The sequence below is a fragment of the Nicotiana tomentosiformis genome, chromosome 8 (genome assembly GCF_000390325.3).
Source record: "Nicotiana tomentosiformis chromosome 8, ASM39032v3, whole genome shotgun sequence".
NCBI classification, from domain to species: Eukaryota; Viridiplantae; Streptophyta; class Magnoliopsida; order Solanales; family Solanaceae; genus Nicotiana; species Nicotiana tomentosiformis.
In genome coordinates this window covers 79,556,655-79,584,464 of record NC_090819.1, presented here as the reverse complement: position 1 = coordinate 79,584,464, position 27,810 = coordinate 79,556,655, and the positions used below count along the sequence as shown (strand labels likewise).

General features: G+C 37.0%; 1 protein-coding gene across 5 annotated transcripts; it reads right to left on the bottom strand.

Moving 5' to 3' along the window:
* Positions 1-22: 22 nt before the first annotated feature.
* On the bottom strand, positions 23-26,842 carry LOC104084724 (uncharacterized). Of its 5 annotated transcripts, none has more exons than XM_033653037.2 (14): positions 26,524-26,841; positions 25,566-25,689; positions 25,073-25,316; positions 23,913-23,954; positions 20,444-20,515; positions 19,997-20,132; positions 19,579-19,736; positions 18,926-19,007; positions 15,000-15,178; positions 14,719-14,880; positions 10,037-10,216; positions 6,140-6,400; positions 4,057-4,320; positions 23-822 (listed from the first exon to the last, which is right to left on the bottom strand). In XM_033653037.2, exons 1-14 carry the CDS (start codon positions 26,576-26,578, stop codon positions 574-576), a joined length of 2,208 nt encoding a protein of 735 aa, XP_033508928.1. In that variant the 5' UTR covers positions 26,579-26,841; the 3' UTR covers positions 23-573. The 5 variants fall into 5 exon arrangements, with proteins under 5 accessions (XP_033508928.1, XP_018622372.1, XP_070038558.1 ...); XM_018766856.3 differs by having other exon boundaries at positions 15,000-15,193; positions 26,524-26,840; XM_070182457.1 differs by having other exon boundaries at positions 10,067-10,216; positions 15,000-15,193; positions 26,524-26,838.
* Positions 26,843-27,810: the final 968 nt, after the last annotated feature.

Sequence of the window (27,810 nt, the reverse complement as noted above, 5' to 3'; positions counted from 1 at the left end):
GGCTCCGGCAAGAAACCAGATGTTGAAATAAATGAAAAATGTATTATCCACCATTTGTCGACAAAGTTGATACAAACCAGATAGACAAAAATGTTCAGACTCATCACTGAGCTTATCGTCACAAAGCTATAGACTATATAACCAACTCCAACGTGACCTTGGTGGAACTATACAATTATCTTGATTCTAGTAACGTTGATAAGATGAAACTGACCTTTGTAAAATCGCAATAACGCGTTTGCAGACCAGGCTCTCTTTTTGCAGTGTATAGTGTGCTTTCCCCTCTTGATCCTGTTAATGTTTGTAAAATGAAATTGATGTTTGCTGTGGATAGGACGCTCTTCTTTCCGTCCCACCGTCCAGAAAACGAAGCAGATACTCCGTAGGGTCCAAAAGCAATACAACAGGCAGAGTGCTTGAACCCACTTTTGAGGCATAATATTTACAGTTGTTCTATAATCTTGAAGTTGACTTATATTCCCTACTCAAAAGCTCTCACTCAAGCATCCGCTGGGAAAAATAATAACAAGGGCATAACCACGAATACAAAACGAGAGCACCAACCTTGCTACATCACGATACTTCAGCTTCATCCGTATCAACCACCTTATGTAGTAGCCTAGAAATACCCATCCAAAAGCTGACCGGAAGTTGATTCTTGAAGTGACTGGACAATGCTGAACCAATGTCAAAAGCAAATTTCTGGAACTCGGGTTTCACCAGCATGCGAATCAGCATTGCTGACCACAAATCCGGAGCCAATTTCACTGCACGTCCTAGAGAATGAAACCCACTCACCACCCTAACCAGAATACCATGCTCCTGAAGAAAAGGAGTGATGATTCTCAACTTTGTTACCCGTGAAGAGCAAAAGGGGTCAAATAAAGTACCAAACCAAGAAATTAAGATGCAGACTGCGAAGTGGTCAACCAATTAAACAAGAAAACCACAATCCATCTGATGACCATGTAAGAAACTGCCTCCTAATTTGGGAGGGGTTTTAAAAAAAAAAAATTAAACGAGAAAACGACAATCCATCTGCTGACAAAGTAAGAAACTGATTTCCAAGAGATATAGTGAATGTGACATCTCATGCAACCACTTTGCAATCAGTAAAACACAAACAGAATCAGTCAATTGTTTATAATAAAAAGCGAAAATTAAAAAAAACTGTCCATTCAAATTGGAGAGTAGTTTCATGTTGGAGTTTTTAAATTATTTTAAAATAAAAAATTAAAATAAAAAAAATAAAAAACTGCTTTCTTTATTTTTTTTAATAATTTTTGTTTTTCTTTTTAAAAATTAAAAGCTTATTTATTCAGAAAATATTATTGAGAATAATAGAATAAAATATAAAATATAAAAATATATATCTTCTATTATATTATAAAAAGAAAGTCGGATACAAAAATTAAAGTAATATGCTAATAAAAGTTTCTATTAACAATGCAATAATACTAAATATAGGATAATATGATAAAGAAAAATACATAACAAAAAAGTTAAATTCGATGCCTATATAAGTCTCTTTAACTTAATAGAGATTTTATTCATTAAAATTCAGATAACACTAATAGGAACAATAGGATAAAATTTAAAGTAAAAAAATATTTCAAGAGTAATAAAATATATATCTTCTATTATATTACAAAAAGAAAGCAGTAGACAAAAATTTTAAACAAAGTAATATGCTAATAAAAAATTCTATTAACAATGCAATTATATTAAATATTGGATAATATAAAATAAAAAAATACATAACAAAAAAAGTTATTCGATGACTTTATAAGTCCCTTTAATTTAATAGAGATTTTCTTCATTAAAATTCAAATAATATTGACAACAACTTAATAAAATTTAAAATAAAAAATATTTCAAGATTAATAAAATATATATATATATATTCTCTTATATTACAAAAGGAAAGCGAGCAGATAAGGGTGGCAAGTGGGCTGGTCCCGGGCCTAAACGGGCTAAGTGGGCCGGTCCAAACGGTCCCGGTCTCGGGCCGATCCCAAATTAAACGGGCCAAACGGTCCCGGGCTAAACGGTCTTTTTGTAGGGACTGGGACCGTTTGGTCCCGGGCCCAACGAATTTTTTAAAAAAAAAATATTAAATAGATATTAGAGACAAAAGGATGTTAAAAAAAATATCTAAAGCAATACTTTGTAAATTTTATTATAGAATTGTGACCTAAATTTTATTTAATATATATATACAATATACTATATATACATCTTATATCGAATATAACTTTTATATATATATATATATATATATATATATATATATATATATATACACTCTTTTTAGTAGTAACATGAAAGGACCAAAGTATGGTACTTCTTAGCTGGTATAAATATGGAATGATAGAAGATCAAATTTTAGCTCAACTCAGATTATGCTAAGAAGTAACCATACTTTGGTTCTTTCATGTTACTACTAAAAAGTATATATATATTAAGTGTATAGTATATAAGCTATATAAGATGTACATATAGTATAGTATAGTATAATATATATATATATATATATATACTATATATATACATCGATAAGCTATATATACATCTTATATAGCTTATATAAGTTGTATATATAGTATAGTATAGTATATATACTAAATGTATAATATATAAGCTATATATATATATAGAATATAGCTTATATATTATACACTTAGTAACAATAAAGTAAACAATAGTAGCAATTATAGAAGAAAATTAAAGAGAGATTGTGATAGATTGATGATTTTGTAAGAAAAAATGAAAGAATGATGGGGTATTTATAGTTGAAAATAAGGAAAAAGTGTAATTATAAAAAGTTTGGGATTAAAACAAAGTTGAGGGGGTTTTGGGGGTTAAATGGCTATTTTATAAATAGCCAACGGCTATTTTTGACAGCCCAACAGCTATATTTAAAAAAAAAATGCCGTTGGGACCGTTTGGCCCGCCAGGGACCGATCCAGTCCCGGGCCGGTCCCGGTCCCTGGCAGGCTAAATGGTCCCGGGCCTGGCGGGCCCAAATCATAGGACCGGCCCAGGCCCACTAAAACCGGGCCAAACGGTTCTAGCCCGTTTGGCCCGCGGTCCCGGGCCTGGACCGGCCCACTTGTCACCCTTACGAGCAGACAAAATATTAAACAAATTAATATGCTAATAAAAATTTCTATTAATAACAAAAAAATTATTCAATGACTATATAAATCCCTTTAATTTAATAGAAATTTTATTATTGGGTATATCATATTGACAAATAAGATGACAATTGAAATTTATTAAAGCAATACGATCTAATATGTTCAAACAAGCCCGATCACAATCTAATTTAATTTAATATTTTTTAATATTGACCGCGAATCGCGCGGGTACGACTACTAGTTAGGAAAATAAAGTACCAACCCAAGAACTTAAGATGCAAACTAATTAAACAAGAAAACGACAATCCATCCGCTGACAAAGTAAGAAACTGATTTCCAAGAGATATAGTGAATGTGACATCTCATGCAACAACTTACAATCAGTAAAACACAAACAGAATCAGCAAATCTGTGCGTATCACAAAAGGGAAAACAATTTGTTTAGGAAGACAACAAATTTGCTTCTAATTACTTAATTAATAGGATCTCTTCGTTTCTATTAGATTGAATATTTGAAGTTCAGTAATGAAGGTTGGTTAAATTGCTTTGTCGAGTTAATAGTATCAACAACAACAACAATCCAGTATAATCCCACTAGTGGGGTCTGGGGAGGATAGTGTGTACGCAGACCTTACCCCTACCCTGGGATAGAGAGGTTGTTTCCGATAGACTCTCGGCTCCCTCCCTCCAAGAACTCCCCACCTTGCTCTTGAGGTGACTCGAACTCACAACCTCTTGGTTGGAAGTGGAGGGCGCTCACCACTAGAGCAACACACTCTTGTCAAAATCGAGTTAATAGTATCATGTTTGAATATTGAAATCAGATTACAATGTTCACAATAATAAAATGCACCTTATTGTTTTGATAATAAGCATTGTTGCTAAAGATGAGCATAAATAAATAAATCAAATATACCTCATTTCCAAATAAACGTCTCGCTCGAAGCTTCTCATCAAGAAGATTATTTAGAACTTCATCTTGATAGAAAACATCAGCTGCTTTAACTATGTCCCTGACAAGGAATACACGGACCCTTGAACCCTTGTCTGACAAAATAAATTGGAGAAGATCTTCCGTAGCAGAGACTACGGCCCGTATGTCAAATGATCCTAACGGATTTGAATAACTCTCTTGAGTTTCTCCTTCTGTTTCAGAAGCCTGCTGAGATATTGCTGCAATCTGCGGGAAGATACCACATTTTAAACAATTCACATAAAAGAGTGCTCTAATTAACAGGAGTCCTAAACAGCTCATCAACACCTTTATCAGTCTCAACCAAACAGATTACAGAAGTTGAAGTATTAGAAAAGATATCAAGCTTCTGAGGATCATCTTTTAATAGCAAAATGCATCCTACCCAATGATATTTCTATTTGGACACATTAGACAGAAGTGCTTCTTTTACCGATCTAACAAAGAAAAAGAAAAGCTGACAACTTCTACCGAGTACTCATGGCATCATACTATTTACAAGGATCATATAAAAAGAAGACCTAGATAGATCAGACAAGGTTTTCACGTCTCATAATTTTGGAATCCAGCAGAAAAGAATTAAAACTACCTCCTTTTCACGATTTAGTCAAAGGTAGTGCAGGAAAGACATAAGCTTCCATTTTACTACCTGCAATTCCCCACAAAGGGTTCTTAAACCTCAAAGCACAAGCTAGCTACTGTCGATTATTCTACTATACTGACATGCATTACACAATACCTAGCCACCATTACACACTTACACTGGCTAAAGCATATGAATTTCTTTGGAGGAAAATGAGGTACCTATTTTCCGGAATAAAGCTGTGATAAAAAGCTGTGATACGGAAGCACAAAATTCCAGGAAAAGGAGACGAAGTCAACTAAACAAATCTTACAGAAGGAAGCTGTTGTCAATGTTGCACTCGTGTCGGATCCAAAAACACACTACTTTTGAAGGATTGGACACGCTAAGTTGCTCGGACACGGGTACGGATGTCCGACACAGGTGCGGATCTAGAGGTTGGATCCTTCGAGGTGTAAATTCTAAGATTCAGGGATACGAATCCTAGTTCAGATACGAGTGCGGGGATCCGGGTAAAAATAATTCAAAAAAATAAAAGTATCTCTAAATTATGAGAGATTTTGTAGAATACTTACCTATAGCTTGTAAAGTGTGGATTTCATTTTTATTCTCAAGTGGTAGATAAGTAAAGGATTGATTTCCTAGTAAGGGATGCTATTTTCTTCAAATTTACCCTAGTTTTGGTTTTGATTTCGGGAATCAAATTGTATCTCGTCTGGAATTTTTCCGTCCATCGTGGTCAAAGTACACAAAATTGTTTGACCAAATCCAATACAGATCCCATACCCATACCCATACTAGTGTCGCATTGACACGGGTGCGGCACCTAAACTGCCGTGTCGGAGCAACTTAGTCGACACGAACCCGGCAATATTTTCGAAGAGTCCGCGCAACATAGCTGCCCGGTTGTCTATTATTTCAAGTTGGATGACTTGGTTGCCTCTTATAATGAGCATAAATTAGGGAATGTCTTCAAATTTTCACCCTGCTACTATTTTTTCCTTTTGGGAGCATGGAAAAAATTTAGCTTTTGTAAATCAAGTTGCCAATACACTTAGACAGTTTGAGAAGCTCTATCATGTCTAAGCTGATGCTGGCCTTGCTTATTCGGGATTTTTCCTGTCGTGAAAATTACTCATTCTTCCTGCAAACAAGAGCAACAAAATTGAACCTTCCAAACAAAGTAGTGACAGACGAAGAGTATATTGGTAATAACAAGAAAGCTAGGAGCCAAATATAATAGTTTTTGTAAGCAGTTTGGAGAAATTAAAAAAAAAATGAGAAAGCAACAGCTAATAAGTTCTTTGAGAGTCAATTAATTAAGCAAAAGCAAAGCTGTACACGTCATAAAAAGGATCAGCTAATCAAACATGTAGAAAACATACATTTCAATACTGCATACAGAAACAAGTATAACAACAAATAGAAAAATCAATGACCCACCAGTCTCTCTAGCCGATTCCACCTTATAGTGCCATCATTGCGGATGAGAAGCTCTCTCAATATTCTCCTCATATCAGGAGTTGAATCTACCAAGAGTCTTCCGATAACAAAAGGATATGCACTTTCAACAACTTTGAAATCTGGATCCAATGCTTTTGCCGTTCCTTCAAGAGATCCAAGCGCTCGTATCACCAAAGCATAGTCAGGAGGAAGAGAAAAGTTGAACTCATACATCACATCATACAATTGATTCATTATGCCCTGAAATCATTTGAAGTGCCATTTAGTGCTTTCAAGGTCATGAAACAAGCTAATACTCCTATGTCTCGTTGAAGAAGATATCCATGGGGGTAAAATAAGATTGCAATTGGTCGACCAAATTTCGGAGGAAGAATCATCATACAGTACAATGACGGTTCATCCATGACATATTCCTTGGACAAATATTAGGAAGTTCATCACACAACTCAGGACATTCAATCAAGCAGCTAAATCCAATAGACCTGGGATTGGTAGATTGGTAGAGAAATAGAGTATAACCTTATAATGACCCACATAAAAAATGTAACATTTGGTTTGTATCTCACACCAGTTAATATGTGTTTTAACACATTGTACCTCTATCTCACTTATCTCTCAAATGGTATTAGAGCCTCTATGATAGTATGATTTACCAAGTACATAGGCGTTTACACCTACTGGCAATGCCATCAACAACAAGCCTCAATTCCAACCTAGTTGGAGAACTATATAAATCCTCAATATTCACTCCGCTCCGCTGGACTCATTTTATTCCAAGAATAAAATTCTATAACACTAAAAGTTTTCTATTTTCTACGTGCAATACAAATCTCTAAACAGATTACAAAGTGTCTTGGCAAATATCAAGCCTAGTGTAAGTGTACTAATACAACTCAGCCTAAACCCTAATAATTGGTATCACCTATATGAGTTTTTTGCTTCCATTGTGTTCTATTTTACATTAACTCGGCATTGATTCTGAAAGATGGTAGGTCTTTCCAGATAATTGTTGTTTTAAGTCTATCTTGTCCACTTTCATGACTTCCAATCGTTGTGGAGTTGTACGTAAAAACAGATGCATATGGAGGTCTACGGTGAACAAGACAAGACTAGACCATCCTAGCATCCTTCACCAAATTTATCCTCTGTATGTGCTACTTGCACCTTCTGCCAGATGCTATCGTGATACTATCATTTCTGATCTTGTCTAATGTTTGTATAAGCCGACATCCACTTTGGAACAACATTTTTACGAAACTAATATGTGGATATATAACATTGCTAATCTTGCAACATAGGACCTGGCTTTCACTTTGATAGGGATACTTCTATCATATAACACTTCTCACTAACTCCTCCATTTTCAACCGTCCTTCTCTAATCATATGTGTACATCTTCATGTATCACATACTATTCTCTTGTAACATTAAGCCTAGATATCTTAATTTTTGTATCTAAACACTGCAATGTACCATCAATGACAGTCTACTCATCTATGATAACCCCTCCGAACAAGCGCAAACTACTTTTGATGAATAAACATAAATTGTACCAAGTCAAGTTTTGGCAATGTGATCTTTCTCTGTGCTTTGATAAAGAAATATCTCATCTAATCTCAGCTCTACTTTATTCTTCTTATGCTGGCTGACATGGAGTTTATGTATTTTGTCCTACTACTACTAATCCCAAAAATCTTACTCTCAAGAATGCAACTCCAAGGTCCAAACTTTTGGTTGATTCATAGAGATTGTCACCACCATGGCTCGATAAATGATTGAGAAAATGTAAGGAATCCATATAACCCTCCAAAAGTATATATGTGTAAGAAAGCAAAATGAAATCTAACCACCAAAAAAGCACTAGGAAACTACTTCCCAAAGAAGCAAGGTGGATATTCGTAATATATCTTCATTAGGGGGTGCTTGAAACTGATGAAGCTGCTCACCATTTATTGAATTGTATCGGGTTATGAGTATGACTGTTTAGCTGATTGCAACATGGAAGGAGCAAATGGAATGAGAGCAGACAATGGTTGGTAGGCCACACACTTGTATTGACGGCCTAGAGGGAGAAGGAATTTAGGGGTTGTTTGGCTGGTTTCACGAGGAGATTCATCTCCACATAAAATCCAATATTATTAATACAATACTCCATTGCTACTTCTCTTTTTTTGATCAAACTGAAAAAAAATTATTTAAGAGCTCAGTTGACTCTAGAGCTACATCATACAAAAATAACCAAGTCAAAAACAAACTTAAAGATAGAGATTGCATAAGCTATCAGTAGATAAGACCTTAGCATTAGGAAGGGTAAAAGACAAGGACTCTTCATATAGCAGCAATCTATACCTACTAACAAGGAAATCTATTCAGCTGCTCTAGTTCTGCATTGTCTCTGTCCCACAATATGCAACTGCAAGACAATTTCTTCGAGCCTGTCACCACTCTCCCTCCCTATGTGCTTAAATCTTCGACAGTTCCTCTCTACCCAGATATGATACACACAGCTGCAGCAAATAGGAAAACCAGAACCATGAATTTAGGCCTGCTATTGCTTATCTGAGAGGATAACCATCTTACCTCTGTAATTTTTTATTTTTTTTGATAACCTGGTGTCTGGGCCAACTTGCGCGCACCTTGACTTATTCCACGGGATACCTGCCACCTCCCACCAGCAACAGGTACCAGGTACCAGGTAACTCTATCCACCAAGGCTTGGATAGATATAAAGAAATCACTTAGTGTTTCTTTCCTCCACTGGGATTTGAACCTGAGACTTCGTTGACCACTAGGCCACACCCTCGTGTGCAACAATCTTACCTTTGTATTCCCATCACCAATTTGTCTACCTATGCCCATACATGAGAGCAATGTAAGCCAGGTACAGAGTAAAAACACTCAAAAAACAAGTGTCAATGTGTCTCCTCAGCATTGTAAGAACGTAAGACAGAGTCTGTAGGAACTTGAATACCCCATCTCCCGAGTCCATCCACTGTTGACAGTCTATTCTGCAATGCTAACCACAGAACCAAATGATGTCTAGGGAGTAGACCTTTAGCCAAAATCAGTTTCTTCCAGGGAACTTTTGGATACTGTGGAAGGAAAGAACTATAAGCCCCCTTGATGCTGAAGTTACCTGCTATAGTGAAACTGTCCAGCAAATCACTTAAGCTTACACTACCAGCCAACCAATTCCTAGCATCAAAAGATATTTCTAACCAACCAGCTAGCTTGTTTAGGTGGGGAGACAGATGTGAGATCCTTCCCTTTTATATAAAAGATGTGAATCCATTTTATCCAAAGCTTGGTTAAGCAGGAATCTATCTACTATTTCATGTGGGATAGAATGTGGAATAAGTATGCGGGTATTGTAATACACAGACTAAAATAACTAAAATGACAAAACTAACCCTTACAATAGTAAACAAACTCTCATTTTATTCAAAAATGAACACATTTAATACATTATATACAAATTTAAATGCATCAATGCAAACATCTATCAAGGAATAATCCATGTGTTACAATCCTAGCTTACTAATTCCCGGATAACTCGTTTTTAAACCAAACGACTCCGTACTGTTTTAAAGCTTTTTCTTCGTGGTTTTCCCTTTTGGGCGATGGGGGTGAGGGTTGGGGGGGTGGTTTTAAAGCTTTTTCTTCGTGGTTTTCCCTTTTGGGCGATGGGGGTGAGGGTGGGGGGTGGCTCCGCTTTAAACTCGGTTTGCAACCTTTTTTTTCCCTAGATAAACTAGATTGCACTGTTTTAGTCTTTCTCTAGAGCTCTACCATAATACTTACATATATAGATGGAAGGACGAACTTGGTAGGAAGCATTCTCAAGCCAGGAAAGAGAAAAAACATACACACACACACACACACACAGAGAGGGAACAGGTTAAGAACCTGGAAATCTTGGGATTGTTTGGTTCCATCACCAAAGGACGCTTGCAAAGCGTCTGAAACAGATTGAATGTCTACTCCATCAGGTAGAAATCCCAGTGAAAGAAAATCATTTGCTAAACCCATAGAATCTCGATTAACGAAGTGAACAAGCTGCAGTGCACAGCACTTATCAACTATCAAAAATGAATTTATTATGCAACCTTTTGCTTACAGAATAAATATATTAGAAATAGCAAACCTCTTGCATAAAAATAAATAGATAAATAATTGCAAACCTAGTGCAGTCATCTATAGAAACCTGTGTTTTTACCAGTGTTATAAATAGCGCTCGCCTCAGCGCTAATAGCGTGAGGCGAGGCGAGGCGAGACAGTGTCGCCACAGAGCCTCTGTTGCGTTGCGTTTCGAAATAGCGCTCGCCTCTGCCTGCGTGGCGAGAGGCGACAGTGTCGCGAGAAGCGACCATAGCGTCGCCTTTTGTTTTTTTTTTAAAAAAAAAGAAAAAAAGCAAAGACTCAACAAAAGGGTCGTGATTAGGGCTTGACAACATATCTTCTTCAACTTGAACAAAACAACAGAGCTTCTTTGACGTTCTGAACTCGCGAGCCATCGTCTTCTTCTTTCAGAAGCTTGAGGTTCCAGCCATTGAAAGTCCAGGTGTAATAAACGAAATGATATAGCTTGGAATTATGCTATACAAGGCTCATCAAGATCCGCAATTAAATGTGTGTTTTATGAAAAAACATATAATGGTGGGATAACTCGTCACAAGCAACATTTGATAGGTGGATTTAAAAATGTAGTACAATGTCCCCTTTGTCCGCCCGAGGTTAGGGAGGAAGTAAAAGCGTTTGTTGATAAGAAAAATGTGACAAGAACTCAAATGAATTTTGAAGCATCGGTGAATCTAATTGATGAAGATGATGAAATGGATGAAGATGGTGAAATGAGACCTCCCCCCCAAAAAACTCATAAGATATCTTCAAATAGTTCTAGTGGGTCATCCACGACGGCACGTACAGTGACAAAAGGTCCTCTCAATCTTTATTTCTCGGCAAAACAACAAGAAAAGGGAAAAGGTGAAGAAGGTCTAGGTTTAGAAGCCAAGAAGATTTTGAGAGACCGCGCCGTAAGTGCCTTTGCAGCATGGATGTATGATGCAGGGCTTCCTTTCAACTGTGTTAACTACAAAACTTTTGATAAATTCATTGAAGCTGTAGGACAATATGGCCCAGGAATGAAGCCTCCTAGCTATCATGAAGTTAGAGTAACTCATCTTAAAAAAGAGGTGAAGAAAATAGACCAAATTATTGAGGAGCATAAAGTGGAATGGAACAAGTTTGGATGTTCCATTATGATGGATAAATGGACAGCACGGAATGGAAAAATGATCATAAATGTGTTGGTGAACTCTCCAAGAGGAAGTGTTTTTCTTGAATCTCACGATGCTAGCAACTCTTCTACAGATGGAAACAAAATGTACAGCTTGTTTAGAAAGACTATTGATAAAATTGGAAAGGAAAATGTTGTACAAATTGTTACAAATAATGCTAGTGAGAATGTTAGTGCGGGTAGGATGATGGAAGCTATGTATCCACACATTTATTGGACTCCATGTGCTGCCCATTGTATCAACTTGATGTTTGGTGACATATTCAAGGAAAACCCATATGCTTCAGGTAACTTTAATATAGTTATTTATACTTATGTCCTATCCTATTAAGTATTAACTATAAAATTGTTATTGTTACTTTTACAGTTTTCACTAAGGCCGTCAGGGTATATTCTTACATCAGTCAGAGGCCGTTGTTGTTGAATTTGATGAGGAAATTCACAAATGAAAGAAATTTGGTGAGACCGGCCAAGACTAGATTTGCAACGGCTTTCTTAACTTTGCATAGTTTTTACTTGCAAAAGAAAAAATTGAGAAAGCTAGTTCTTTCAAATGAATGGAAAGATAATAGATATGCAAAGGAAGTTGCGGGAAAAGAAACTGCCAAAGTTCTTATTTCTCCATCATTCTGGAATGACGTCGTTCGGGCTCTTAAAGTTGGTGGTCCTTTGATTAAAGTACTTCGTATGGTGGATGGGGAGAGAAAACCACCAATGGGCTATCTTTATGAGGCTATGGATAGAGCCAAAGAGACTATTGCAGCGTCATTTGAGGGAGATGTTAGAAAATATGAGAAAGTTTTTGAGATAATTGATATCAGGTGGGAGAATCAACTCCATCGACCTTTGCATGCAGCAGGCCATCTTCTGAACCCGGGATTATTTTACAAGAACACTAGAGATGAAACTTTGGCTTCAGAGGTGTGGATTGGATACCATGCATGTCTTGAGAAGTTGGTCCCTAATTCAGCGACGATAGATCAAATAGGGGAGGAGTTTGGTAGGTACTCACAAGCAGAGGGCCTATTTGGTTTACAAGCGGCCATTAACATAAGGTCGCCAGGTAACTAACTTTAATATAGATATCCTTATAACTTTAAATTAATTTATTTGATTTATACTTATTAACTTTTAAAATATTTTTCTATAGTTGAATGGTGGAAGCAATTTGGACATCAAACTCCAAACTTGCAAAAGTTTGCCATCAAAGTACTAAGCTTAACTTGTAGTGCATCTGGATGCGAGAGAAATTGGAGCGTATTTGAGCATGTAAGAAGTAGATTTATTATATTAATATATTTTATATTGTATTATTATTAGTATCGATTAATTAATCTAAACAACTTATGCGCAGATTCACTCCAAGAAAAGGAATAGGCTTGAGCTATCGCGTCTCAATGATCTAGTGTATATTAAATACAATAGAACATTGAGGCGACGTTATGAAGCTCGCGATACCATTGATCCAATTTTGTTGGACAACATTGACGAGGCAAATGAATGGTTAACTGGAGCCCCCCAAAATCATGAAGATGAACAAGTGTATGAAGGAGATGATCTTGATTGGGGTACTGTTTCTATGGCGGTTGGAGTTGAGGAGAATATCTATGGTCTTAGAGGGAGTTCTTCAAGTTACAAGGGAAAGGGAGTAGCAAGTTCAAGCCGGTCCCTAATTGATGAAAACTCCGAGGATGGAGAAGATGATAGCCAATATAATGCTAACATTGATGAAGTTGTAGAATTTGAAAATCTTGAAGAAGAATAGACGTTGCTTGTTTTAGACTATTAGACTTTAGTTTATGAATCTACTATGAGTCTATGACTATCTATTGAGTCTTTAATTTTTGAATGATATATTTATTAATATATTATTGTTATTGAGTTTTTAGTTATATGTATATAATATTTTATGTTTTTGTATAAATTGTCGCTTCACATCAAAAAGGCGAGCGCTTCGCTGCGCGCCTCTCGCCTCAGTGAAGCGGGCCCTCGTCGCTATTTGTCGCCGCACGCTATCCAAAACACTGGTTTTTACCGACATTAATTTCTATCATTATATTTGTTTTGGCTTAAACTGGATTTGAGGCAGGCAATGGGACGAGCTTTTTTCTTGTCTGGAAAAGGACAAGTATCCTTGTGGGGGAGGGAAATGAGGGTTTAGAGGGCATCGTTACTGGCAAGAGCACAAAGTTAAGCATGGGAAGAAAATGATGAAAAACAAGTCAAACGAAGGAAGAGAGAAGATACATGAAAGAAAATAAAGGAGCAATGGAATATCAATGCATCAGAGAGAAATCGGGACAAAGAACTAAGTGGGCTGGAAAGAAGGGAGAAAGAAAGAAGCTCGAGAGATAAAAGGGATTAAAAGAAGAGGTTTGGTCACACAGGCAAAAGTTGAGAGGATAAACAAAATTAAAATGCTGTAAGGCCTCTAGACCTGTGATTTATATTTAGAGGCCCAACGCATTTGCTATCACAGCATTCAAGCATAGAGGCAATAAGAGCATATACATGCTTCACCACTACACATTGTCACCTAGCCTTATAGAGTCTACATATCTTTAGTTTAGTCCCATCAATTTCAGCGTTCCAAGGACAACAGATTTAATTAACTCCTTTCCTTCCTTTCTTTTCAAAGAGAAAATCTCAAAGAAGGATGCTCAGGCAGAATAGGAACAAAAACTAGTTCGAAGGAATATCTAAAAAGTACATGCTCGGCCACTCCAACCAAAAAGAAAATAGTCTTTAAGAATCCCAGGTGCCCCGAAGAAAATCCAAATAAATGATTTTGTGAGGACTTTATAGTCTTTAATGTATTGCAAGAAACTGCTTTTTGAAAAAGAAATCTAGTAGAAGAAACAGAACTGAAATAAATAAATAAAAGCCTTCCTTCTCTAACGGCTTAAGCTTTAAGTATCTACAGCAGGTATAAGTTGTCTTTTCTCCACCTTAAAAAAAGTAAAGATTGTTCATTCTCTAACAAATTCAACTTAAATGAAATAGTTGATGGACCACAAGACACGGTGATATACAATAAAACAGGATCTCAAAGACATTCAGAAAATCTAAAGAGCAATGGCTGTCAGTAACTGCAAGCAATTAATGAAGCTGGCCAATATTAATTTGAGCTAAAGGTGATGACATAAACCCGAACAGATAATAAATTCTTTGACCACATGAAATGCATCCTAACTATAGCCCAATACTCCTACTTAACACAAAGTCAACCATGAATGATGAGAATTTATCACGTAGAGCTAACCACTTTAATAAGTCCAACACGATAATGGCGTGGAATGTCCCCCATCATGCCAAAGTCAAAATAGGCAAGAGCTCCGTCCTCAGTAGCAACTAGGTTCCCAGGATGAGGATCAGCATGGAAAAAACCCACCTCCAGCAACTGTCTCAATGAGCAGTATAAACCCTGATAAAACAAAGCCATTTTCACAAAGCTTAAGAATAGCACGGAGAGGAGTAGATACACTCTACTAAGAAAGACAGCTACCATTTTTTTTGGGGTGTTTAAGAAAGATAGCTACTAACCTGGTCAATAAGTCTCTTCCTATTTAGATTTGCCTTCCTCAAACGACTTTCATTTGTCAGCTTAATCCCATCTATCCATTCCATCGTAAGCACCTCCTTACGGGTAAAGTTCCAATATATTTTAGGGACCTTGATACCATCATGTTTCTGACACCCGACATCATCAGTTGCTGCACTTCCTGGGACAGTTTTCTCTTTATGTGAACCGAAAAGCTAAGTTAGCATAAACTAAAGTGAACAACATTAAGGAAGTATTTACAGAGCATTAAAAAGAAATCACACGCATTAAGTTCACTTACTTTATGGTTTAGAAAATATTAATTTTATTTCTTTTTTCTTTTTCTTTTTTTTTAAAACCCTCCAAATTAGGAGGATCTATAGTGTTTTCACACTTCCCCTCCAGCGTGACTCGAACCCAGGACCTAACGGTCGTGGGTGGAGGTGCTTTTACCAACTGAGCAAGCCTCACTTGTCAAGTTGGAGACAGACCCTAGAGTCTAAAATGTTTCAAGTTGAGTATGACCAAGACAGAATACTTGGAGTGCAAGTTCAATGACAGGACCAATAAAGCGGACGTGGACGTGAGGCTTGATATACAACTCATCCCCAAGAGAGATAGATGCAAGTACTTGGGGTTTATAATCCAGGGTGGAGGTGCTTTTACCAACTGAGCAAGCCTCACTTGTCAAGTTGGAGACAGACCCTAGAGTCTAAAATGTTTCAAGTTGAGTAGGACCAAGACAGAATACTTGGAGTGCAAGTTCAGTGACAGGACCAATAAAGCGGACGTGGACGTGAGGCTTGATATACAACTCATCCCCAAGAGAAATAGATGCAAGTACTTGGGGTCTATAATCCAAGGAAATGGGAAGATGACGATTGCACATCGTATTGGAACCGCGGGGGGTTGAAACGGGGGCTTGCATCCGGTATTTTATATGATAAGAATGTGCCACCTAAACTTAAAAGGTAAGGTCTACACAGTGGTAGTTAGACCGACTATGTTCTATGGGGCAGAGTATTGGCCAGTCAAGAACTCCCATGTCCCGAAGATGAAAGTAGCAAAAATAAGGATGTTGAGATGGATGTGCGGGCATACCAGGATTGATAAGATTAGGAATGAAGATATTCGGATCAGGCTGGGAGTGGCCCCCATGAAGGACAAGATGCGGAAGCGAGACTAAGATGGTTTGGGCATGTAAAGAGGAGAAGCACAAAAGCCCCGATAAGGTGTAAGAGGTTGGCCTTGGTGGGTCTTAGGAGAGGTTGATGTAGGCCAAAGTAGTATTAGGGAGAGGTGAAGGCAGGATATGGCATGCTTCAGCTAACCGAGGACATAACCTTTAATAGGAAGATATGAAGGTCGAGAATTAAGGTAGAAGGTTAGTAGACAGTCAAGTGTGTTTCCTTCCCATTCCAGTGATATTAGTGCCAGTCCTGTATTATATTATTGTTAGATTTCTATCACTACATGTTCCTTTTGCCTCGTTTTCTTATTATCTTGTTGTCGTTACTATTTGTTGCTATTGTTTTATTTTAATCTTTCCTTGCGGCGAGGGTCTATTTGAAACTACCTCTCTACATTCACGGTAGGGTTAAGGTCTGCGCAACCCTATCTTCCCAGACCCCACTTATGGGATTATACCGAATTTTTTGTTGTTATTGTTTTTGTTGCTCTACAACTAAGAGCCCATTTGGATTAGCTGAAAAAAGGTAGCTTATTAAGCACTGGTGCTTAAAAGCACTTTTGAAGTGCTGGAGCTGGATTTGTAAATAAGCAGTTACATGTTTGGATAGAAGTACCGAAACTGATTTTCAGGTTGTTGAGCTGTTTGGTAAAATATTCTTTTTATTAAAATGACTAAAATATCCTTAAAGCCGTTATCGCTATAAAAGAGCTGATTATTCCAAGATTGTTAATTCAAATACAAAATAATTTATTTTCAATTCACTTTCTGTTTTATATTGATTACAAGAGATAATTTTTAGGTCAAATACATATATAAATACTCCAAGGTGGTACATATGCTACATAGAAAAATCAAAGCAATTTAAGTAAAATAGTGAACAGTCCCTAAACCCATTTCCTCCTCATCTCTATAAACAACCAGCATAAACACAATGCAGACCCACAATGTGCACCAAAGGAGAGTCTCTGATTTATAGCCAGTTGAGGTCTTCTTTTATTTCCTTTTTTCTCTTTTCCTTTATGCGATCCAATAAACGACATTGTTGACAGCTGTGGTCTTCGTCCCCGTCGATGTGGTTGTATGACTTCATACCTATGACTATGTCTGACTGGAACTATCTAGACATGTTTTCTTCATATCTATGGCTTCAGAGGTGGAGGAAATAAGAGGAAAAGAAACAGGCAAACAGCAGAGATGGGAGAGGAAGAAGAGAAAAGGAAACAATTACCTAGGGAGGGTATTGTTAGAATTAGAAATAAGAGTGAATTCCGAAAAAGAACTAAATTTGTGTATGGGATAATAAGGTAAAATTATTGTTCCAACTAAAATAGCTCTTAGGCCAAAAAGCAATAAGTTGAAGTTACCAGCTTATGGCTTGTTTTAAGCAGCTTGTAACTTGTTTTAAGCACTTTTACTTATTTTTTAAAAAGCTAAAAAGGCTTAAAAGCTGGTTTGATCAGCTTAAAAGCAATCCAAACACCCTCTAAGTGACGCATCATAGGAAGGCAGACGGGAGATGAAATAAAGGGAAAAGAACAACAGAAAAAAAATTAAGGAGAACAAGAGCAAAATAGAGAGAGACCATTCACGAAGTCTTACTCATCAAGTCAAGTAAAGAAGTGCAAAAATCCCCATTAAGATGAAATTATCAAAGAAAAAGTACAAATCTGGAATCAAATTTATCTATACTCGTTTATATGAATTGCCAGTTTCGCTTTATTTTCTCCAATGCTAAACAACATCAGCAATACCCTTAGCATCCATTTTGATTAGTCGTACCATGCTTGCTCAATACTGATATCCATTCATCGTATACCTGTACTCTTGTATATTTGCTTCTGTGTGATATGATTTAGAATGGATGCCTGTGACCGCGCCGGGGGGGGGGGGGGGGTTTTGTTGTTGTTGTTGTGCCTGTGACCATGCCTGGCGGATTGTGAATCCTTGGTATATTTCTTTTTCTTTATTGTTTCATTTCCATTGGAAGATGGACTCCCGAGATGAAATCCAACTCAAAAAGGAGTAATCTAAACTCAAGGCCATAAAAGGCACAGAAGCTCACAAGTGCGGACCGCAGAATATCATCTGCGGCCGCAGATGATGAAGGAAAGGCCAGCATACCTTTGTGCACTTTCCTTAATCTATTCATCCATCTTTTGATAAAGAGATTGATTTCCTTAATTTATTCATCCATAAGCCCATATAAAGAGAATTTAACCAGCATCTATCCTAAAATTAACTGCAAGGTTATCCTTAGGAGGTATTAGCTTCTTTATCATAAGCTTAGTATATATGTGCTACAACTGGAAATTATTCACAGCAAACAAAAATCTTAGCTCATTGCTGTGAGTTCAAATACATCAACAAGGAAACATATTCTGTGTATCAAAAAGTAATATCCTGTTTGACTTTTACATTATGGAATAATTTGTGGAGCTGCTATCTGACTACACATCTTTTTATGACTAGTCAGCACAAATGTAGAGTGATTGATTAGCTCTCTCTCTCTCTTTAGATATTAGGAAGGGTAGAACTATAGCCCATTAAGCTTTTGATGGTAGAAAAATAAGGTCATTAGAATATCCAGTTGGTCTTTAACATTATCCTGTCAAGACCCAACATATATTCCATGACAATCAATCTACATTTGTACCGACTAGTTATAAAAATGGAAGGGAAAAATGTTATTCCATGATATCACCAAAACTACTAAAGCAATGTCTGGAAGAAACTTACGACTGCATGCATAAAGAGATGCAAATCTTTCAGCATTTTGTGCTTCCAGGATGTAGTCAATTTCTTCAAACATGTGTCTCACCTATTCATTCAAGCAAAACCTAAGGGGTTAGCAAGTATATAATAGACAGCTATTTAGATAAAGTGCAACATTGTTCCCATATGTACAGACAAATGGGGAAAATAAGAGGATAATGAACCAATAGGGAAATGAGACATAAAGGTTGAGCAAAAGCAATTACTTAAATACAACTTTGCCAGCTTCTTCGATTTTAATCTCTTGACACAAAAAAAATAGGTTAAGAACTAGTGGTCAAATGATAGTGTCATCGATAGAGTAACTTTGAGATCTTCTCATCTTCATTAAAAGCTATTGGTTGAGTTGTTCAGTTTCTGGTTAGGATATTTTTTTTAACTGTTGCCGCTGCTTCATTGAGCTGTATCAAGTACACTTTGTAAATTTGACTAAAACATGCATTAGCTAGATCAGAATTCATCTCACAATCATCCCAAAGAATCAGCTTTAGACTTGTAATGTACTCTCTGAAATAAAGAGAGTCTTGATGTATAACCCATCACACCCACCGACGCATTGGCTGCCAGATATCATCTTTCGAAGTACAGAAACATAAGATGGAAATTTGGAATCTCACCATCTCATTGACAGCTACTAACAGATCCTTACGAGCTTTTGCAAATCTTTTTAGTTGGCCACCAATCATGTGAAATAACATAGCATCAAGTGTCAGTAAATGTGACATATGCGGCCTCTGGACCTTAACAGCCACAAGCTCTCCAGAATGCAAATGAGCTGCAAAACTTGAAGTCAAGAAGAAACATTAAAAGCTTGTGTACCCCTGAAGCCCGGCACTCACTATTCCAAAACCCGTTACATTCCCCTTGTAGATTTATTTTCGACACAAATTAAGGGGAAAAGGAACGCAGGAAAGGAAGATATGGTAAAAGGTTTGGAGAAATGAAGAAAATGAGAAGTAATGAAACGCCATAGAACTAGTTAGAGAACCACTCATAGAGAGTGGCAGAGAATCACAAAAAATTTCAAGTTCTAACCTTTATATACTTGCCCCAGAGATGCTGCAGCAATTGGCTCCTTGCTAATGTCAGCAAATACTTGTGAAACGCCAACACCCAACTGGGACTCGATAGATCTTCTTGCAACATGAGTTGGAAATGGGGGGATTTGATCCTGGCAAGATGTGAAGACAAATTGAGAATAATACATTCTGTTGAGAAGTCTAATCCAACTTTCAAGGATACAAAAATTCTTCTCCTATTTTGAGTAAGCAATAAGGCTGGACTTTTTAAGGTTTTTACAGAGTACACATGTAAAAAAGAAGGCCAAAAGGTGGAGATAAAGCCAACTTTCTTCTGAATGGAAGTTTGGGACCGGATATCTTTTTTGTAATAAAAAATATTAAAAGATGGACAAACCAGAAAGAAATGTAATAGTAAGTTGAGAGATGATCCCTATCAGTATCATTGAAGCATTAAATTTACCTGTAACTTCGCAAGTTCTTGACAATACACTTTTGGTAATATGTCTGGCCTTGTGCTTAAAGCTTGTCCCAGCTGTTATTCAAACAATTGCAGAATTAACCATAAGACCTTTTTCCCGGCTGGAGACAAGTTACAAGCTCCTGTTGGAACCGAGGGCTGATGCACCATGTAAGCAATCTGAAATTACAAGGGCTCGGCAGCCCATTTAACCACATAGAAATGATATCACACAGGGACTACTCTTTTAAAAGCTTATCAGAGAATCAGATATGTAACCAATAAACAAAAAGAATAACAGAGCAGCAGAAAATTTCATCTATTATGTACTTTCCAGGTTTTGCACCTCTCAAGCACAAAGAAGAGGGAAAAACAAAAGCACCCCGCTAAAGCCTTTCATAAAACTAGCGAAAGTGTTCTTCAAACTCATTAAAAAAAACCTTATCTGCACGTTCCTCAATCCCGCAAGATTGCAAGATGCGTTGAATAGAGGAAGAAGAATGAAATAAAAGATAAATCACGTTTTTGAAGCATGAGCTTAGAAAAACTAATCACCAGTGTTTATTTTCAGCATATTGAGTCCTTTAAATAGGACTTACAATGAGTAAAATGAAAACTAATCCTAATTAAACTAGAATAAAAATAAGGTTAAGAATAACATATACTAACTAAAATAGGAAAAAGAATTCTAGTAGGAATGGAATACCAACTAACAATCCTAGTTGACTAGAACTACAAATGTAATCCTACTAAAACAAGAATCAAATTCCTAGGAAACAGGAAATAAGAACTCCTAATCTTTATGGATAAGATAATCTTGAATGGATTATAGGACTTCTTGATTTCTTGGCCTTCTTGATCTTGCATCAACTATCAACCTCATTCTCCTTATTAGTAGGTGTTGAAGAGGCATCACTGATCCAATACATCCTCTTGCCATTTCATAGATGCAACAAAATAAACCTCAACTCCCCATCATTTGAGCACATCAAGAAACCAGGGGAAGAAAATATAATGTTCAATCCTATCCAATCCTATCCCAAGCAAAACCAATTGTGCCATTGTTTGATTCAGATACCTCACAAAAGCTTCAAATGATCTAATAATTTAATCAAACTACTCCATCTCATTAGGTTCCATCTAATAATTTAATCAAACTACTCCATCTCATTAGGTTCCAAATCTGATACCACTCCAGCCAGCGAAAAGGAAACCAGAGGAAGACAGACTCGTCCTCTCATTTTCCATCTTAAAGTACAGGAATAAAGACTACAAGCTGTAATCCCCTTTTTTCGCTTCATATCACATCACATGCACTTTTCTAGAATTTAATGGCTCCCCCAATGGATATCATCCATTAGTGAGCCAATTTAAAGAATGGAACCTTCTTATAGGTCAATTTAGACGGTAGAATTGATAAGATTCTTTTTGGAAAGGCAAAGCATTAATAAGATGTTACGAATGTTCCTGATTCTTGATAGTGAAATTTTCCACCAGCAATACAAGGGATAACATTTGACATACATAGAAAGTCCAAAGCGAGGAATAGGTTTGTGGAACACATTTGACCTATAAGTCAACAATTTTCCTAGATCAGAAAGACCCTAAATCTTTTATTGGATAGACCTTGTTTTTCAAAACTTCTAGTAGGCAATGTAGGTCATCCAAAATTAATCTAAGTTGCTCGGACTCACTTCTAGTAGGCAATGTAGGTCATCCAAAATTAAATAATTAATAGTAGCTGATTAATTTTGTACTACTCTTTAGGACCAAAAAAACCAACTTCAAGAATGAACTTATCTACATGATAAAACACTATAGTTCTTATGCTGTCATGCCACCAGAGAACTTCCACAATCTCTAGCTCACTCCAACAATTAATTCCTACAGATGCAAGAACTACACGTGATAATTGAGTTATGGAGCATGCAAAGCAATGTGTCCCAACTACATATACTTTAATCATTCTTTTGCCAACAAGGAAGCAATAAATGCACTCTTTGCACAATATATACACGCAGTTAGCGCCACCTACACCTATTTTGCATCATTCCTCTGCCAATGAGGAAGCCCTAAAAGTAGCTTTGCACAAGATGTCCTATAAGGAACCAAGTTTAGCTATTCCCTGAATATGTATTTCATCTTCACCCACTCTTCTCCTAACCCACATGTTTGTGAATAGTATTTCGAGGCAGGCAATTGGACTCTGTGATTAAATCAGAATTTCTGCAAAAAGTGGTAGCGCTAGTTTCTGAATGACTTGTTTTTTGGTCTTCTGTCATGCTTGTAGCCTGAGCTTAAACATCCTTCAATATCTGTATGTCAATGTATGCCACAGTCTGAAATGCAAATTGAGAATGGAACAAAGTGGTGCTTCTGGCTTCCTGGCAGTGTCAGGCTTAAGCCAAGAAGAACCTTAACAAGCAAAATTACTATTCTTCTATTTATGCTCCTTCCATGTAATGACAAGAAATGTCATTGCTCCTATAGCATCAGCTATAAGCATATTGAAGTTGTTGAAGGGACTAAACAACTAAAAATGTGTTCTCTCTAACAGCTTAAGTTTTTTAGATGACATGGCCACTCGATTCAATATGGTATCAGAGCAGGTACAGGTCATGGGTTCGAGTCTCACCACCACCCATTATAAAAGATGAATTTCCACGTGTTTGGCTAGTGAAACTTTGGGTTATCTGATGATGTGTTTTGTGGATTCGAGCCAAGTGGGAGAGTCTACTATCGACGATCAGATCACATGGTCAATAAATGAATGAAGCTTGCACATGAATGGGCGTGTGAAGAGACTACAACAACAACATAAACATACCCAGTAATATCCCACCACACCGTGGCGTCTGGGGAAGGTAGTGTGTACGCAGACCTTACCCCTACCTTGTGAGGATAGAGAGGTTGTTTCCAATGGACCCTCGGCTTAGGAAAGCATAAGCACCACATTAATGAAAATATAGACAAGAAGGAACAGTACCAAGAAGCCATATAAAGCAGAATAAAAACAACCAGATAGTAAAGTGATCAACAATGAAAGAAAACAACGGTTAGTCATAAAAACCTACTACCAATAGAAAGCGAGACTGCGTGCCAATACTACTGTTATGAACACTCTAGACTACCTACTCTACTACCCTAATCCTCGACCACCATACATTCCTATCAAGGGTCGTGTCCTCGGTCAGCTGAAGTTGTGCCATGAGTGGGCATGTGAAGAGACTAAGTAAATAAAAGTATGTTCTTTCTAAAAGCTTAAACTTTTAGATGAGATGGTCACACGCATCAATAAAAGCATTATCCTCACACACACCCCTAAAATCAGAACTAAGGACAGAAGCAATAGTAGACTACACCACAGCAGACTGATATGAACACTTAAACAAGCAAAACTGTTTGTGCACTGACAAGAAGAACATTAGTCAACCACACATCAAGATAATCATAAGCAGAAAGTGTAACTTGCCTTTATGTAGAAAGGTCCCAAGCAGATAAGAGTTTCACGGAACTGCAATAAAAGATAACTAGCTCATTGTTAAGGCCGTGGATAACCAATTAACCACTTGAAATTCAGAAATGATAGAAAGAAGTATAAATAATCAACAGTCATCAGATAACTTTCCCTGAAAAGCATCAAATTTTTCTCTCGTCAAATACTTTGATAAAAAGTGTGTCAATGTGAACCATAAACAACAGTAAAGAACAAATCTACACGGAAACTAGAAAGCCTTTGTCTTAATAAAATCTGACATCCAGTTTAGTGAATTTTATGAAACTACATATCAGATGATATGTGAGAGGACAAAAGATTAAGCTATGAGTAAACCCGCAAAAGTAACTATCAAACCAATACCACCGCCCTCATCTGGCACAAAGTGCAAGGCAATTTAATCCATACTTTTCACAACCAAGCTCTTTAAGGAGCAGCAATTGTATTACTCACAGACCTAGCCCCTAGATGTCAACTAACTGATGATAACGGCATAAGAACTGCAGGAACAGTGATTGTTTGACAAACTCAATGACAATAGTGATTGTTTGACAAAAATGCATGTGGAAATTCCCATTCAAATTACTATAATAAGTAAATACCTAAATGAAGGTGCTCCCAGTTAAGTTGAAAAACATATATAGTATTCAAAGAAGTACATTTGAATACGGTGTCGCCCATTTTTCACAATGAGGTTTCTGGCTAGCCCCAGGAAAGAAAAATTACGAGCGGAAGTTCTTGGGGCAGAGACGAGTCTGTATCTTTCTTTATTTCTTTAGTTTTTTCTGTCCACAGCAATAAGGGAAGGGGCTTTGAGGCACTCGACCTGTTATGTGGGTTAAATAAGTCAAAGCATGTGAAGTTAGTGCCAGTAGCCTTATAAACGAAGTTTTAGAGGTTTTGCTTTCCTCAACTTCTCCATTTTATCATAGAAAGATTGCTAGAAAGCACTGAACAAATAATGGTGGGTCATTTCATAGCTTTCATGCTCTAAAGCTGAAAATTCCACTTTCTGATCCATTCTATGCCGTTGATCGAAAAGAAAGCACAATGTCATCTGTCAAAATGCCTATAGGATGCCTCCCAAGCAATAATCAAACCTTTTAGATAAAACTTCATTGGAGAACTGAATATACCTTAACAGCACGTCTTCTTAAATCATGGACAAATAACCGCCAAATGGTTAACTTCAACACATAGAATGAAATGATTGCTGCTCTGTACAAAGCCAAGAATGGGCCAAAACGATATAATGACGAAAGGCTTTTCGACTTATAAGTAAGTGCATGACCAAATTCGCTTTCTAGTGATTCTTTTCTCAACTTAGCATACTCAGCAGTTGGCCTTTCTCCATGCACACTGGAAAAACCGGTAGAAAAGCTGCACCAAAAGCGTATTAACTCATGAATTAGGGGGTGACAAAGGAAACTCCTTAGGAAGAAAATATTCCACCACAGACTGTATGCACAAATGTTAGACTAGAAAAATAAAAACGAGGGTGGTGAAGCCAATAAACTGATCAATAATGCAAAAGAAAAGTACAATGGCGTTTCCGAGGAGCATTGAACTGGTTCAGAAATCAGCCACATATCAAAAGAGAGGAGAAAAATCACATATTCATTCACTTACTATTTTGGGGTTGACAAATATGATCCCACAAAATTGTCATGCTTTCCAGTTAGAATAACCTCAGGAAAACTACTGGATGAGTATTCGCACAAAGCAGTCTCAACTGAGCAGCCAAAGCGTAGAGCTGCAAAGAAGTCAACGATGGAAGAGTGACCACGTAATTTCTTGTTATTAATTAACAAGTTGAGTGATAGCATATTATCAGAAACTGACTTAAAAGCTATAACTTCATTGAGTAATAGGCAGAGGATAATGACAGCTACTGCTAGAAAATTAGCGAGAAAATATGGGACGCTCAATTTAAAGCTACAACAGTCAAATTTTCACAAGCAAGTGGCTGGTCCTAAGGGAGGAGATACAAATCCAAATAAAGTGAGCGAGTTCAAAAGGGTCCGATATAAAATATATTGAACATGTAAAATTAAACCATGAAGAGGAAATTCCACATGGGATTTCACACTCTCCGTATAGCGCGTACTTTTTACCTTAGTTATGAATGAGCTAACTAACACCATCACATGGTGTATGCTATTTGCTAAGAATGTTGTGTCATTTGACGAAATCAGGGAGAGTGTCAACCCAAAACTTGAACTGTAGAGAAGCACTCTAGAAAGTAAAGGTATTAGGATAAGTAAAAGTGAGATTGAATATATTTACTGCTAGTTTAGACAGCATAAGAAGAGTGAAGGTGAGGTGAGATTGCAGGGATTGCGGTGTCTAAATGCAAACAATTCAGATACCTAAGCTCGATGTTCCAAAGAGAATGGGGCGATAGATGAGAATGTTACAACGGAGAATTAAAATGGGATGATTAGCATTATATAATAGGCAAACAATATTTTGAATGATCACTATAGGATAAAATTACCCAGCCAATTCCGTGAAGAAGATTTCACACCTAAAGGACTACAAACAGCATATGCCTAAGCACGATTAGGGGAATAAAAATGGCAATTACTTGGGGACAGCACTGCAAGATGCCGTCGCTTAAGGCATGAAATGATACTCCTCATTGGCTGCTGATGGGATACAACGATGAAATGAAGAAGACAATTTGAGTGTTCATATAATAACCTTCTCCAGCGGTGTCTCGTAATTCAACTGCATAAGGTGTTTGAGAATATGCCTCTGAAAACGGTAAATTCAGGTGGAGCGATTGAATTGAAGCTGCGGCAACGGTGCTTCGTTTTGCTGCTTTGCCGCTGCACACTGCTTAGACTTGGGGACCTAAGAATGTGCCACGTTTTACATACGTGGCTCCCAAGGACAAAGAGAGAGCCCGTTTGAACATAGAATGAATTTCGAAATCAGTATTCCTTAATAAAATTTTCAATTTTCGCTTCAAGATTCATTTAGAAAATTTTCGAAAAATTATAAAAAACTATTTTTTAAAATTTTAACTTAAATCACTCACAAAATTTCAAAAACAACCAAAAATTATATTCATATCCAAACACAACTCTAAATTTCAAATACCATTTTAACTTGAAATTTTTTTTCTCCTATTTTAAAATTTTACAATTCTTATGTCCAAACGCCCACAAAGAGTGAGAGTGAGCAACAACTCACAATGTTAAAAGAAAAGAAAAACTGACAGTGTAAATTTGCCGTGGCAAATGTACGGGTTGAGTCGGGTTTGAATGGATTGAAAATGGGCATATTTCAGGAGGGGCAAGAATGAGTTAAAGATAAATGGTTGAATGCATATGTGAGAAAATCATCTAATTTTAGGAAAAAATAAATCATCCAAACAAGAAATACAAGAGCAATGGAGAATGTAGAGATATGTCGTTATTGTTATAAAATAAAGACCGTAAAGTAAAGACAAGTATAGAGAAAAACTGATATATTATTCAAACTTCAAATTTATGTACATAATTATCACGCCCCAAATCTGGGGGCGTGGCTGGCACCCGGTGCCTTATTGGCACGGGCGAACCACTCTGTAACTCATGATCGTTCGACCAAAACTAGAACATGCATAGGTCGAGTTGGCTAAACTCATTCTTTCTGTATCCATCATGGGCCAACATAGCCACAAGTCGTAATGTATAACTATAAGTGGAAAACGTTGTATCAATGAACCATTGTTCTTAAAACATGAATACATATGGGTCGTCAAGGCCTCTGACATACTGTACATGATGAACCTATGTCTACAAAGCCTCTAAGAGTATTTGACATCAAAATATGGTCGGGACAAGGACCCGGCCTACCCATAAGTCTATAGCAAAATTCTAACACT

Bases quoted from the DNA above. Each gene is read 5' to 3' on its own strand.
- LOC104084724 (XM_018766856.3), bottom strand. From the start codon at position 26,578: ATGAGGAGTATCATTTCATGCCTTAAGCGACGGCATCTTGCAGTGCTG. The intron at 10,217-14,718 runs GTTAGCTCTACG...TGTGCACTGCAG, and splicing joins GTGTTGGACTTATTAAAGTG to CTTGTTCACTTCGTTAATCG. The intron at 823-4,056 runs GTATATTTGATT...CCTTTTCTTCAG, and splicing joins GACGTTTATTTGGAAATGAG to GAGCATGGTATTCTGGTTAG.